We start from the raw sequence: 14,093 nt of genomic DNA on the forward strand, positions 1-14,093 counted from the left end.
AACTTACGAGTTTGTCATAACTTTTGTCATAATAATTATGATGCAAGTTAACCAAATGTATCAAGGTCTTTTTATCTTTGTTTCAAATTATAATATATAGCAGATAATTTCACTGCATTTTAATAAAAAATTCAATGCAGTTGTTACAAAAAAAAAAAAAGAAAAAAAAAATGTTTATAACTTTGATTATGAATGCTGTGTTTTAACAGAAACTTAAATGTATATAAAAGAAGCAAAAAATTGGAAATTGCTAAATTAGCAATTATGGATTTTTGCTCATATTAATTAAGTTTAACTAGTTAGTATATTGCAATCACCATCAAATTGCGCAATGCATTGTAAATATGTAAATAATTGGCGTAATATATAGTAACAATTACCAGTGACGTCATTCCTCTATTAGTATTGCCTTGTTAATTTATAAAAAATACAATCATTATTAAATGTGTAAGCACGTTGTTATTGTTGTAAACAAGGGTTATTCTCTTTTTGTAGTTAAATACATCACAATTTGTATAACATACATTTTAGAGAAAATTAGTTTAATTTATTTAAAAAAAAATTAATAATAAAATATTTTCACAAGAAGAAATTCACCCACATAATTAATTGTGTAAGTCTACTATTGCAAAATGCATTAAACACAAGTATAAGAAGCTTTAATAAAACAGGTTTTTGAAAAATTGACAATATTTAAAATTTACTATATATTTTAATAAACTAATTAGTTGTTCGAGCATTTATGTTGGCAAGTGTAAAAATTTTACACTTATTAATCATTTTTATCTTAATTATTGAATTATATTATGCTGATGAATACATTTCATCGAAAATGGGAATAGTTTGATCTTAAAAAAATAAATTGAAATTGAACTGAGCATACACCTAACATGCAAATGTTATATATAATTTTTAAAGCTACTCAATGATTTGGATTCGGGGTCATTAAGGCTGAGAATAGATAGAAGGTAAAGTAATTGAAATAAAATTAGTTGTTTATTGTAGATTTAATAAATTTACAAGTGTTTAAGTTGTGAAAATTGACCAAAATATTACCAAAAATAGGAATATAGAAAAGTTCACAGAAAATAATGCAACATTAGTGCATATTTATTTGAATTCTTTTTTTAATTTATATTTTAAAAATTACCATGGTTAATATATATTTCACTGGTCTACTACATCGATTCCTTTGATTTAATACATTTAATTTCGTTTTAAGGGTACAATTGAGAATTAAGTGTTGTTTAAAAAAAAAAATATATATACAACATTTATAGTTGTGTTTATGATCTGGGTTTTGCTGAGAAGAGGGTAGTACTGTAAATCTCTTGTCTTGTTAAAATTCCAATAGCTCCTTTTTGTTTTGCCTTAGAAATATTTTTAAAAAAAGTGTAAACATGTAAACACAGAGATGATACATTCACAAACTGTATTTGAATCATAACTTCATCTTTTGAAATGTTGATATTTTGTTTACAAAACTGAAAGGTGATTAATATTAGATGTATTATAAGTAATTTGTACGGTTGGTAAAAAGTGTTTTTAGGGTCGAAGGACTACATTCTTATATCTAATTGATACCTTAAGGGCTTTCTGGGTTACAATAATGAAGTAATTGTATATTATTGTTTAATTTTTACATTTACAGGGATGTACCTTAAAGCGAACTTTTGCATGTGCTACATAACGTTTTTTCCACTATACAAAAGCAGTTTTGGTGCCTTAATTTTGAATGCCTGGCTATGTTCTGTGTTTACAACTTGTTACTGTTGTTCCACAGAACTTCCAAGATGTTAACTGTTATTAACTATTTGCAATGATAACTATTTTGCATGCCTAAGGTATAAATTGTTATTAGTTGACATAAAATTATAATTAATCTTATTCTGAATTGTACTTTTAAGGTTAGGTCAGGTATAAATATGTGCATTGCAATGCAGAACTACTTAATAATGTCTGATTTGCTTTTTTTTATGAGAATACATTTGCAGTACTCAAAAGTATGTTGTTCAAAGGCACTAAAATCAGTCTGTTACAAGCACTTAATTTAAAAAAATGAGGAAAACAACTCTAGTGGTGTGTAAGACTAAAAATAAGGGAACAACAGAACGCTGCAGAGCAAATTTACATAATATATTTGATAAGCGATATATGTATGTATATGTTGATTAATTATCATATCAAGGATTTAAAATTTAAGTTCTGTATAAGTGTATATAATTGTACATTTATATATTTTTGGTTTTTTAATTGTTTTTTTTTTTTTTAAATATATATTATATGCTCAAGGTGTTAGTTTTTTGTTTTCTTAAAGGCAATAACTAATTACAGCTCTGTACAACGACTAGAAATAGTAATAAATGCGTCTATGAACACCGAAACCTTAATAGCAAGGAAGAGTTGTAATTGGAAATCTTGTAGTACTTTTACTTTCTAAATTACAACAATAGAATAGTTTGGTTTACGATTATGACCCTAATTTCTTTCTACTGATTTATTTTTGCCATACTTTTATGGACGTTGTATATAAATAATATGTATATGTGTGTAGATATGGGTATAATTGTATATTTTAGTATTCTAAGTTATGCTTCCTTGTTTTTGTATCAAACATTCCAGCGACTATTACTAAATATGGCGTGTGTATTACTTTCCCTTTGAAATTGTACACAAATTCATAAATACTAGTCTTATTGTGTTGTTAATTAAAATATATATTTTTTGTTGCAAGTAGATTTTATTCACTATGGGAAACATATCTAACAAATAAAAACATGATGTAAATCTTTTTACCCTCATGTGTATATTGCTGTGTACATCATTCATTCGTTCTTTACAGTTGCACTGTTATTCATCGATTGTTATAATGTTTTCCATCAAAATGTGCACTGTTCCACTCTGATTATAAATGTATAAGTGTGGATGTATCAATATGGTGTCATAGCTGTATATGAAATATACATGTTTAATATGTTAAATATATGAAATGTTTATATTATTAAATTAATGTGCTCTGTTGTTGTTATTTATATTATTTTAATTCAATAAACACACATTTTTAAAGGGATCATAGTTAATTTTCAAGATAGGCATTGCCTTTCAAACAAAGCATTAACATTAACTTTTATTTAGTTAAAACTAACACATAACAAGACAAGTGAGCGACAACAACAGTCAATAAAATAAGTGCATAAGTCTTAACAGATTTTAAAATGAAACTGCAATTTATCCTTGAGATATCAATCATTTGCCAATGCGATAAATCTGTGTGCTAATTATTTATTGATTATGTTTCTAACGAATATAATTGTTTTAACATTTGCTTGTTCGTTGTAAAGATTTTTTCCTTTGTTTTTAATATGTTTTCTGGGAAAATACATATACATGAAGTTCTGTTTCACAGTTTTTGTTTACTCACCATTGAATCTTTATAAAATTGTGGTCAGTTCATTATTCTGCTTCTTGTCTCTATTTTAACTCGTATTAAAACGGGTTTAAAAAACTGCATTGAGAATTTGAAATTTTCTCTGTGAGAACTTACTTCTAGGGCCATGTCATGGGATAGAAGTCTTAATCCTGTTAGTGAGTTTTGAATTACAGATTATTACAGCGAGCAAGCCCTGAGTCAGGGGGTTTCCCATGCTAGACATCAGGTGGTCAGTTTCACCATATATATATTTTTTTTTTTTTAACTTTTTTATTTTGGATGACATCGCAATCCACTCCTCACATTTTGACCCTATCCTTGGAGCAAAAGCAACCCAAGACTACCTACCTAGACCTCATTACCAACTGTTGTACTCAGTGGCACATCGAGCTAAACAAACAAAAGAGCTGACACGTGACAAATACATTTAAGCTCATGCCCACCAGTATAGTAAGGTACACCATACAGTGAGGTAATCCTTCCATCGAACCAAATTTGCTACCTTGGGTTCTTCTTGGACAGCAAATATGGAACACACATAAAACAAAAAGTCAGCTCAACCGAAGATAAAAACAACTGAGACGCCTACTTGCATCCAAATCCACAGTGAGTATACACAATAAATTAACAATATATAATTAGACCGATTTGAACTGATGGAGTCAAGCTGTGGGGTGGGGGTTCAGCCAAGCCGTCCGACATCCAAAGAATCCAATCCTTTCAAGCAAAAGTCCTCAGTCGCATCCTCAATACTCCGACAACACTAACCAAACCATCCACAAAGACCTAGACATTTTTTTCGTAATGAACGTGATACAAACACGCTTACACTCCAAGCTCTCCTTCCACACCAATCTTAAGCTGGTGTCCTTGTGACCTAAACTAATCAACGAACATTGAAACATAACCCTAAACATTGAGAGTTGGATCAATGGCTGGCTCCTCTCCCCATCCCTGTGTTCTGACAGGTTCCTGCCAGATCTTTTATTTTTCATAGTTCCTTGAGGTGATTGAAAACAACGGTTATATTGAAAAAGCTAACTGTATTTTTGTATTGACAGTCATTCAAATAAAGACTAAAGTATACCACAACAGTTCTATAATGGAAAACAGTCCAGCATGATAATGCTAACCACAAACTGAACTTGATTGGAAAGTTGGATTAATTCTGGTCTATGGCTCATGTTTTACTAGGACAAACATTCAAGAATTAAGAAAAAGCTGGTTCAATTTTTTCACTTTTGAGTAATAATTGCAGTAACATAATTTTCTCTTTAAGTCCTGGGAAACAGTGATATGAGTGTTACTTTCTCAGGGATTTTTGGTGTTTCAAACAAGAATTAATGTATTCGTTGGAATCTTGATTTTTTTTTTTTTTTCTTAAACGAGGGTTCGCAACAGCAGAGGTTATATCAACCTCGGGCCACTTTCCGGGAATGTATTACCAGCTTTTTTATTTCTCTGGCGCAGTGTTCAATCGCTATGATTTCAGATTGGAAAACTAGCATATTTACCTAGATTTACCATCAGTTCGGTCTTTGGGTTCATCCCAGACTCCAGTTCCCGAGCCCTTGTCGGTTTTGGAGCCGTCAGTGTACCAGTAGTATAAAATTAAGAAAAAAACTTTTAAAATACGAGGAGTGACGGCGCGTAAACGGTAGACGCACTGATTCACTGACGGGCTGTCTTTATTTTTAAAAACATTCCCATCGAATGAACATAAGTATAGGCTAAGTCTCAGGATCTTTTGAAATAAAGTTTTCAAAAACTTAACAACAACAAGAAGTTATATATACTGTACATATTAGATAAAATACATTCTTTACAAACACAAACCAAAAAGCTGAAGTGATATTCATATTTCATAGCCATTAGCTTAAGTTCCATTTTGTTCCGCTTAGCGCCGTAAAGCACAATACAAAACTTACTTGTTTAACTTGATTTTAAACAATTTAATTTGTATAACATGTGTAGTCATTTAATTTAATTTATTGTAGATTAAATAACGGGAATTCGAGCAACATTTAGAAATGTTTTTGTGATAGTTTTAGTCCGATTTCAACCATGTTGGTTTTGAAGTTCCCAGGAGCCACGAGGAACTCTCCTCTTCGTCATACGCACCTCAACCACGCTTTGGATGTTTTCGAGGTAATTTTCTCCAAACAATTATGAAACTTTTTACCGCTTTTTAAACCTACTTAGAACTTTTTATGACCAGTTAGGCCCGAATATAATTCCTTTTGCCGGGAAAAATGATTTCTGTGGTGATTTCAATTAAAACAAAACCGGAATCTTTCTAACCTAGCGTTTCTCCTTCGTTACTCAGTTTCCTTAGTAGTAATAGTTCACCTTTAAAAAATTCCGTTGTAAAAAAATTGACTCCCTAGATTGCTTCAAATTCTACAGTAGATGGTCTTTTTTTTAAGTTTAAGTTTTTTTTATTTACCTCGCTTTTTTTTGTAGTTGCTCCAATTCTTTTACTAGCCCCTACAAGAAACGTTAAAAGAACAATCGTATATAATAAAACTAATGAAAGTAAAACTTAAGGACATTATTTTTAAACAATGTTGGAAAATGATATAATTAAAATTTCGTTAGGACACATTAAAGAACAATTTAATCATAAAAATAATGAAAGCTGAACATCAGAACATTATTTTATAACATTTCCGTTTTGAAGGATTCGTTGAATTTGCTGCACATTAATGGTCCTTCATTATATCAGTTCGAATGATATCGATCAGCTTGGAGACATCTGTGATAGATGTATGAGTGATTTGTATTTACTCGTTATGTCTGTTAGTTTGAGATCAGCACTTAAGCTGTAAGTGTACTCAATGACCAGTTTTGCACTGCTCCTTAAAGAATCACTTGCTCAGCACATGATATTGGATTACCGGTCAATCAATGGAATTGTAACTGGTGATGGGAATATTTAATATAAAGGGATTCTGAAAATATTGTTTAAATGGATTTAACATTGTATGTAGGATAAGAAACAGTGTCGGCAAAAGGGGGACCGAGGTGCTATGTCAACCTGGCCTCGGGTGAACGGAAACAATAGGGGTCAGTAGACGCGGAGCAGTCAGAGGAAGCAGTGTGCTATAAAATTCGTGTAATGTGATGGGCTTTCTTCTTGGCAGGAATAATCAGTGAGTGCCTGTTTTGATCGGAGTTGTGGCACAAATTTCATGTTAAATTTCACAGTAGTTTCTATCCACCTTCCCCCCCCCCTTTTGACGACACTGTTTCTTATCCTACTTACAATGTTAAATCCATTTAAACAATGTTTTCACAATCCCTTTATATTAAATATTACCATCACCAGTTACACAATCAGCACTGTGTATTGTTGCTGCCAACTCTAAAGCGCATGGCATGATCTCAAGGTCGTATTAGCGAGCTGACCATATAAGCTAAAAAAATGGCAAGCACTTAACATCGCAAAGAATATTTAGTGATTTTTAAAGCAAGATGGTTAGACCATTTCAGTAAAGTATGACTTTCCGTTCTGATACCCATATGTATCAGTAGATTTGAACTCGTCAGTCTACATTTTTAGGAAAAGTTTTTGACTCTGAATTCAATGGTGCAAACGGTTTTTAATTTGGAGGAACCGTACTCAACTAACTTTGTATATATCTTCAATTTATATATTAATTTTAATTCATAGCAAATTAGTTGCTCACGTTACTGATTTTTTTTTTTTTAAACAATTTTTTCAAACACATTGACTAACAGGAGGATGTAGCTCGTTAGAGTGCAATTCAGTCTAGTGCAAATTTTTTATTCCATTAGCGAAAAAATAGTTTGCTTTTAGAGATGCAGTTATATGCCGTGATAAAATTGTCAAAAAATATGCGATAATAGGTTTGGTGACTACTTTCAACAAATAAGAAAATGCATGTTGCCACATACCACTGTTTTCTTGGCTCCTAAGACTATTGACGAGAACACTTGGATAAGTCCAAATATTTTTCATCCTAGTATCACCAGAAAAGTTTCATCATTCATAGATATTCCTGTGTCCGTAGCCTACCCCATGTGACTGAAGGGTGGCTGTGCAATGGCACGCTCAGTACACCTTGGTACAGAACTGTTTTAATTTATTTTACTGAAAACTGTTTAATTATTTGATATAATCTGTTGTTAAATTTCGATGAGTCATGTTACATCATATTTCTGATTAACTATATTTTTCATAGGAATGGTTTAACAAAATAAACCGAGATGTAACTACACAACATTGTACAAGATTATCAGTGCTATCTAGGTCAAAGTGTCTCATCAATTTATTCTGTATTCCTAATATAAATAATCAATTAATGCTTTGTAGAAACATGTTTAATTAGAAATCTATAAATGTTATGTATATTTTCTAATACTTGTGTCTTTTCAGTCTTTAAACATCGTCAAGATATCCCTACTACACTGAAAGATGGGTAAGGAAGACAAGGAAACATGGAAGAGTAATTATTTCAACAAGTTGATTGTAAGTAAAATAATTTCAATTTTCGAATCATATTTAAAAATATTGAAATTGATTAATATATATGTATATATTTTTTTTAGCAACTTTTGGAGGAATATCCAAAGTGTTTCATTGTTGGTGCCGACAATGTCGGTTCAAAGCAAATGCAGCAGATTAGGGTGTCTCTCCGAGGGTCAGCTGTAGTATTAATGGGTAAGAACACCATGATGAGAAAAGCAATCCGAGGACACATTGAGAGAAATCAAGCACTTGAAAAGTAAGTGAAAAAAAAATTATAATAGGTTGTCAATTACATTTTGGCTTTTGGCATATTTAAACTCAAAACTTGATTTTTTCCCCCACAGAATCCTTCCACACATCAGAGGGAATGTTGGCTTTGTGTTTACACGAGGTGAACTTCCTGAAGTAAGAGACAAATTGTTGCAAAACAAGGTCCGTGCCCCAGCTAGAGCAGGTGCCATTGCTCCGTGCCCTGTAGTAATTCCAGCGCAGAATACTGGTCTCGGTCCTGAAAAAACTTCCTTCTTCCAGGCCCTTTCCATCCCGACCAAAATTTCAAAAGGAACAATTGAAATCATAGTAAGATTTATTTTTTCGGTTCTCTTAAAATAAGAAATATTATAACCATAAAGTTGTCTTGTTTATAATTTATTCAGAATGATGTCCACATTTTAAAAGAAGGTGACAAAGTAGGAGCATCAGAAGCAACTTTGCTCAACATGCTGAACATTTCACCATTTTCCTATGGGTTAGTAGTGGAAATGGTGTACGATTCTGGTACCTGCTTTGAACCCAGAATTTTGGACATTAAGCCAGCAGATCTACGTGGAAAATTTTTGGAAGTAAGTGGTTATTTTTATTTTTATGTTTTTTTAAAGTACATTTTGTGTTGTTCTAATTGTTACTGAAATTTCTTATAGGGAGCCGCTCGTGTGGCATCAGTTTGTTTTGAAATCGGGTATCCTACTATTGCATCTGCTCCTCACAGTATTGCCAATGGATTGAAGAACCTGTTGGCTGTTGCTGCTGAGACTAATGTTGAATTCAAAGAAGCAGAAATGATTAAAGAATATCTTAAGGTATGACAGATTGTAGCATACAATTATATTTTTATCGTTATTTTTATTTATTATTATTTGTTTTAATTTTAGGATCCTTCTAAGTTTGCTGCTGCTGTAGCTGTTGCTGCTCCAGCTCCTGCTGATGCTAAAGCAGCTGCTTCGCCAGCAAAGGAGGCTCCCAAGGAAGAATCTGATGAATCAGATGGCGAACTTGGATTTGGCCTTTTTGATTGAAAAGCTTAATTTTATGGAGAGATAAAATAAATGTTGCATTTGTGGAGAACCTGACGGTCGGAATAAATTTTAAAAAATAAAAAAAAGAACTTTTTATTGGCTTACATTTCCCTCTTTTTTCAACTAGAGTCCTGGCTTTGGATTATTTCTGTTCTATGGCTCATGTTTTACTAGGACAAACATTCAAGATTTAAGAAAAAGCTGATTCAATTTTTTCACTTCTGGGTAATAATTGCAGTACATAATATTATCTCTTTAAGTCCTGGGAAAATGCAGGTAACAGTGATGTGGGTGTTACTTTTTTTTTTCTTTTTTTTTTTTTGTAAGTATGTTGGGTTCAAATGCAGGGCTGCTGGATGTGTGCTTACCTTACAGTGTTGAGCGCCGTGTCAACGCCTAAACCATTGTAGCCACCGACGCCCCCTCCGAATCTTGATATTGTCCTGGTTTCTGTGCATTCTCTAAATTCTGATAACCACCTGAGCCAGCTCACTCAGAATTTCACAATTTTTTTTATACCCAGGTGCAGTAGCCACCAGACTCCCTTCGAGAAATTAAAAGTTTTATGCAATCAAATTTCATTGGAATATTTTCATATTATTTAAATTGTTAGTTAAAATCTTTTTCACTTGTTATGTTTAGCAATATTGTTCCATTTTTAAGAAATTTTACATTGGATTGTGGCAATAGCTTTTAATAAATCTGCAGGTTTTAAATGGGCTGAAATCATTTAGACTAATGATAATAAGTATATAACTGAGCCATTTAGATTTTATCTTTGCAAAGACTTTTATCCGGTTCAAATTCAAAATTCACTCAACACCATATTGCTTGCCACCGTTGGTTTGGTTTATTAGAAAGAAAATTTACCTCTAATCACCACACAAAAGACTAAAAAAGTTAATAGTAATGATTATTTAGAGATCGTGTGATGCGGCCTGGCGTGACATAGGTTTAGAAAAACATTTTCTTTACCATACATCTTTCTTGAGATCATCTTCAGGGCTCAAAGTGTTCTTTTTTTTGTGTACACGTGTCATTACTGTGTGTTGGGTTGAGAGTGCGCAATTAGTTAACAGTAATGATAAAAAAGAGAAGGAAAATATATTATACTCCTTGAAAAGGGCTAAATCTACGACAATGAGGAAAGAATGTGGTTTAAAGTTTCAACTTTTTTAAAAAGTTCATTCTTGTGTAAGCACATGGTTCCATAACCGTGAAAAATAACAGTCGTTTTTCGAGAAAAAAAGTGTAAGTAAGAAGTAAAAACGTAATTAAAAGTAAAAAAAAGTAGGGATAGGGATAAAAGAGGTAGCCACAAGGCCTTCTGCACCTCGACCTGAATAGATCTATGGTGCTTCCTTGTTTTATAACTCACTGGCCAGCATCAGGTTGCTAATGCCTCCACATCTTTGCCAGCGGCTCCTTAGTGTAGGATCTGACTTGTGGTTTTTCTTGTCCTAGTTGCAAGAACATGCACCTCCTTAAACCTTCACAGCAATGTAGAATGTGTTCTGCGGCCTCCTCCTCTTCCTGGCAGTATCTGCACAGTGTTTCTTCTGTCTGTACTTCTATCTGGTTCATGTGTTTTCTTAAGTAGCAGTACCCCGTCAGGAGTCCAATCAGAATCCTGGTTCGGTTGCGGTTGCCTTCCTGTAATTCTTTTGTAAGTTTTGCGAATGGTCCTTCTATCAATCTCTGCTCGTGCCTGTTTTGGATTGAATAAGGATCCATTTTAAGATTATCCTCTTAGGATGCTAAGCCACAGTAGGGTTCAGGACACAGAGAGTCCATGTTGGCCCCCTCTTGGGTCAACCTTTTCGTTGCCTCTATGCTCCGAGTGTCCAGGGTCTCTGCCAAGGTCAGGTCATTAGTGTCACGACTTCTGTCAGGGCCTCCATGCAGTTCCAAACGCTTTGCCTTCACCTTGCATCAGGCTAGGGCCCTTAATGCTGCATTAGTGCCTGACTGTCATTGAAGATGGCCATCTTCCAGGAGTGTATTACCAGCTTTTTTATTTCTCTGGCGCAGTGTTCAATCGCTATGATTTCAGATTGGAAAACTGTAGCATATTTACCTAGATTTGGGTTTATCCCGAAGACCCCAGTTCCCGTGCCCTTGTCGGTTTTGGAGCCGTCAGTGTACCAGTAGTATAAAACTAAGAAAAAAAAAAGTTTTAAAATACGAGGAATGACGGCGAGTAAACAGTAGACGCACTGATTCACTGACGGACTGTCTTTATTTTTAAAAACATATTCCTAGTTTAGTTCCCATCGAATGAACATCAGTATAGGCTAAGTCTCAGGATCTTTTAAAATAAAGTTTTCAAAAACTCAACAACGACAAGAAGTTATATATACTGTACATATTAGATAAAATACATTCTTTACAAAAACAAAACAAAAAGCTGGAGTGATATTCATATTTCATAGCCGTGAGCTTAAGTTCCATTTTGTTCCGCTTAGCGTCGTAAAGCACAATACAAAACTTACTTGTTTAACTTGATTTTAAACAATTTAATTTGTATAACATGTGTAGTCATTTAATTTAATTTATTGTAGATTAAATAACGGGAATTCGAGCAACATTTAGAAATGTTTTTGTGATAGTTTTAGTCCGATTTCAACCATGTTGGTTTTGAAGTTCCCAGGAGCCACGAGGAACTCTCCTCTTCGTCATACGCACCTCAACCACGCTTTGGATGTTTTCGAGGTAATTTTCTCCAAACAATTATGAAACTTTTTACCGCTTTTTAAACCTACTTAGAACTTTTTATGACCAGTTAGGCCCGAATATAATTCCTTTTGCCGGGAAAAATGATTTCTGTGGTGATTTCAATTAAAACAAAACCGGAATCTTTCTAACCTAGCGTTTCTCCTTCGTTACTCAGTTTCCTTAGTAGTAATAGTTCACCTTTAAAAAATTCCGTTGTAAAAAAATTGACTCCCTAGATTGCTTCAAATTCTACAGTAGATGGTCTTTTTTTTAAGTTTAAGTTTTTTTTATTTACCTCGCTTTTTTTTGTAGTTGCTCCAATTCTTTTACTAGCCCCTACAAGAAACGTTAAAAGAACAATCGTATATAATAAAACTAATGAAAGTAAAACTTAAGGACATTATTTTAAACGCAAAATGATGTAATTAAAATTTCGTTAGGAAATTAAGAACTAAAGAAGAATAAAAAAAAAATTAATCATAACAATAATGAAAGCTGAACATTAGAACATTATTTTATTACATTTTCGTTTTGAAGTATTTGTTGAGTTTGCTGCACAGTAATGGTCCTGCATTACATCAATTCGAATGATGATATTGATCAGCTTGAAGACATCTTTGATAGATAGTGTTATTTGTATTTACTCGATATGTCCGTTAGTTCGAGATCAGCAGCTGTAGAGGGGCTTACGCTGTAGGCGTATTCAATGACCAGTTTTGCACCGTTCCATAAAGAATCCCTTGCCCCGCACATGGCATTGGATTACCGGTGCATGACCAAAATCTGCCTGAATTTGTATTTTCGTCTGACTTTTGCTGGCTGAGGCTGTTTTATTAAATTTCTAGTCTTTTTACATGCTCACTTAACCTTTTTTATGTGGAAATATTGTCTAAAATACGCTTCCGTTTTTTTAAATTGATTGATGGCTAAAAAACTCTACATAGAAACATGAATTACCACACTGCCACAAACGTCGTAGTGTGATAAGTTAGATGGAATGGAAAAGATCCATTGTGCCAGTTTCGGGCAATCAACACTGTGTATTTTTGCCGCCAACTCTAAAGCGCATGGCGTGAACTCAAGGTCGTATTAGCGAGCTGACCATATAAGCTAAAAAATGGCAAGCACTTAACATCTCAGAAAATATTTAGTGATTTTTAAAGCAAGATGATTAGACCATTTCAGTAAGGTATGACTTTCCGTTTTGATACCTATATGTATTAGTAGATTTATAAATTACAAGAACTTGTCAGTGTACATTTTTAGAAAGGAATTCAATTAGGAAGTGCAAGCGGTTTTTAATTTGGAGGAACCATACTCAAGTTATTCACAAATAACTTTCTGAACCGTCAATTTATTTATCATTTTAAATGCCAGCAAATTAATTGCTCGTTACTGAAAAACATTTTTTTGAACAATTTCCTCGACACATTGATTAGCAGGATGCTAGAATGTATCTAATAACTACACAATGTTGTACAAGATTATGAGTGCTATCTAGGTTTAAGTTTCTCATCAATTTATTCTGTATTCCTAATATAAATAATCAATTAATGCTTTCTAGAAACATGTTTAATTAGAAACTTAAAATTTTATGTATATTGTCTAATACTTGTGTCTTTTCAGTCTTTAAACATCGTCAAGATATCCCTACTACACTGAAAGATGGGTAAGGAAGACAAGGAAACATGGAAGAGTAATTACTTCAACAAGTTGATTGTAAGTAAAATAATTTCAATTTTCGAATCATATTTAAAAATATTGAAATTGATTAATATATATGTATATATTTTTTTTAGCAACTTTTGGAGGAATATCCAAAGTGTTTNTAAAATAAATGTTGCATTTGTGGAGAACCTGACGGGCGGAATAAATTTTAAAAATAAAAAAAAGAACTGATTATTGGCTTATATTTCCCCCTTTTTTCAACTTGATTGAGCTAATCATATGAAGGACTGACGAGCAAGGTTTGTTACAAAAGTAATGTGTGCTTCTTGAGGTGATTGAAAACAACGGTAAAGCTAACTGTATTTTTGTATTAACTGTTGTTCAAATGAATATTTAAGACTGAAGTATACCACAACAGTTCTAGATGGAAAACACTGTCATGTTAACACTTAACCATAAACTTACTCTTATCGAGTCCTGGCTTTGGAATATT

At 32.9% G+C, this 14,093-nt stretch overlaps 1 protein-coding gene across 2 annotated transcripts; it reads left to right on the forward strand.

Moving 5' to 3' along the window:
* Positions 1 to 5,478: 5,478 nt before the first annotated feature.
* LOC106663368 (60S acidic ribosomal protein P0) lies at positions 5,479 to 13,832 on the forward strand. Of its 2 annotated transcripts, XM_024226737.1 has the most exons (8): positions 5,551 to 5,578; positions 7,830 to 7,922; positions 8,003 to 8,178; positions 8,267 to 8,501; positions 8,579 to 8,764; positions 8,843 to 9,001; positions 9,074 to 9,243; positions 13,766 to 13,832. In XM_024226737.1, the coding sequence occupies exons 2-7, from the start codon at positions 7,869 to 7,871 to the stop codon at positions 9,215 to 9,217; spliced, it is 954 nt and encodes a 317-aa protein (XP_024082505.1). In that variant the 5' UTR covers positions 5,551 to 5,578; positions 7,830 to 7,868; the 3' UTR covers positions 9,218 to 9,243; positions 13,766 to 13,832. The 2 variants fall into 2 exon arrangements, with proteins under 2 accessions (XP_014243665.1, XP_024082505.1); XM_014388179.2 differs by lacking the exon at positions 13,766 to 13,832 and having other exon boundaries at positions 5,479 to 5,578; positions 9,074 to 9,294.
* Positions 13,833 to 14,093: the final 261 nt, after the last annotated feature.

The sequence above is a fragment of the Cimex lectularius genome, unplaced genomic scaffold, assembly GCF_000648675.2.
Source record: "Cimex lectularius strain Harlan isolate CLEC.00 unplaced genomic scaffold, Clec_2.1 scaffold79, whole genome shotgun sequence".
Lineage (NCBI taxonomy): Eukaryota > Metazoa > Arthropoda > Insecta > Hemiptera > Cimicidae > Cimex > Cimex lectularius.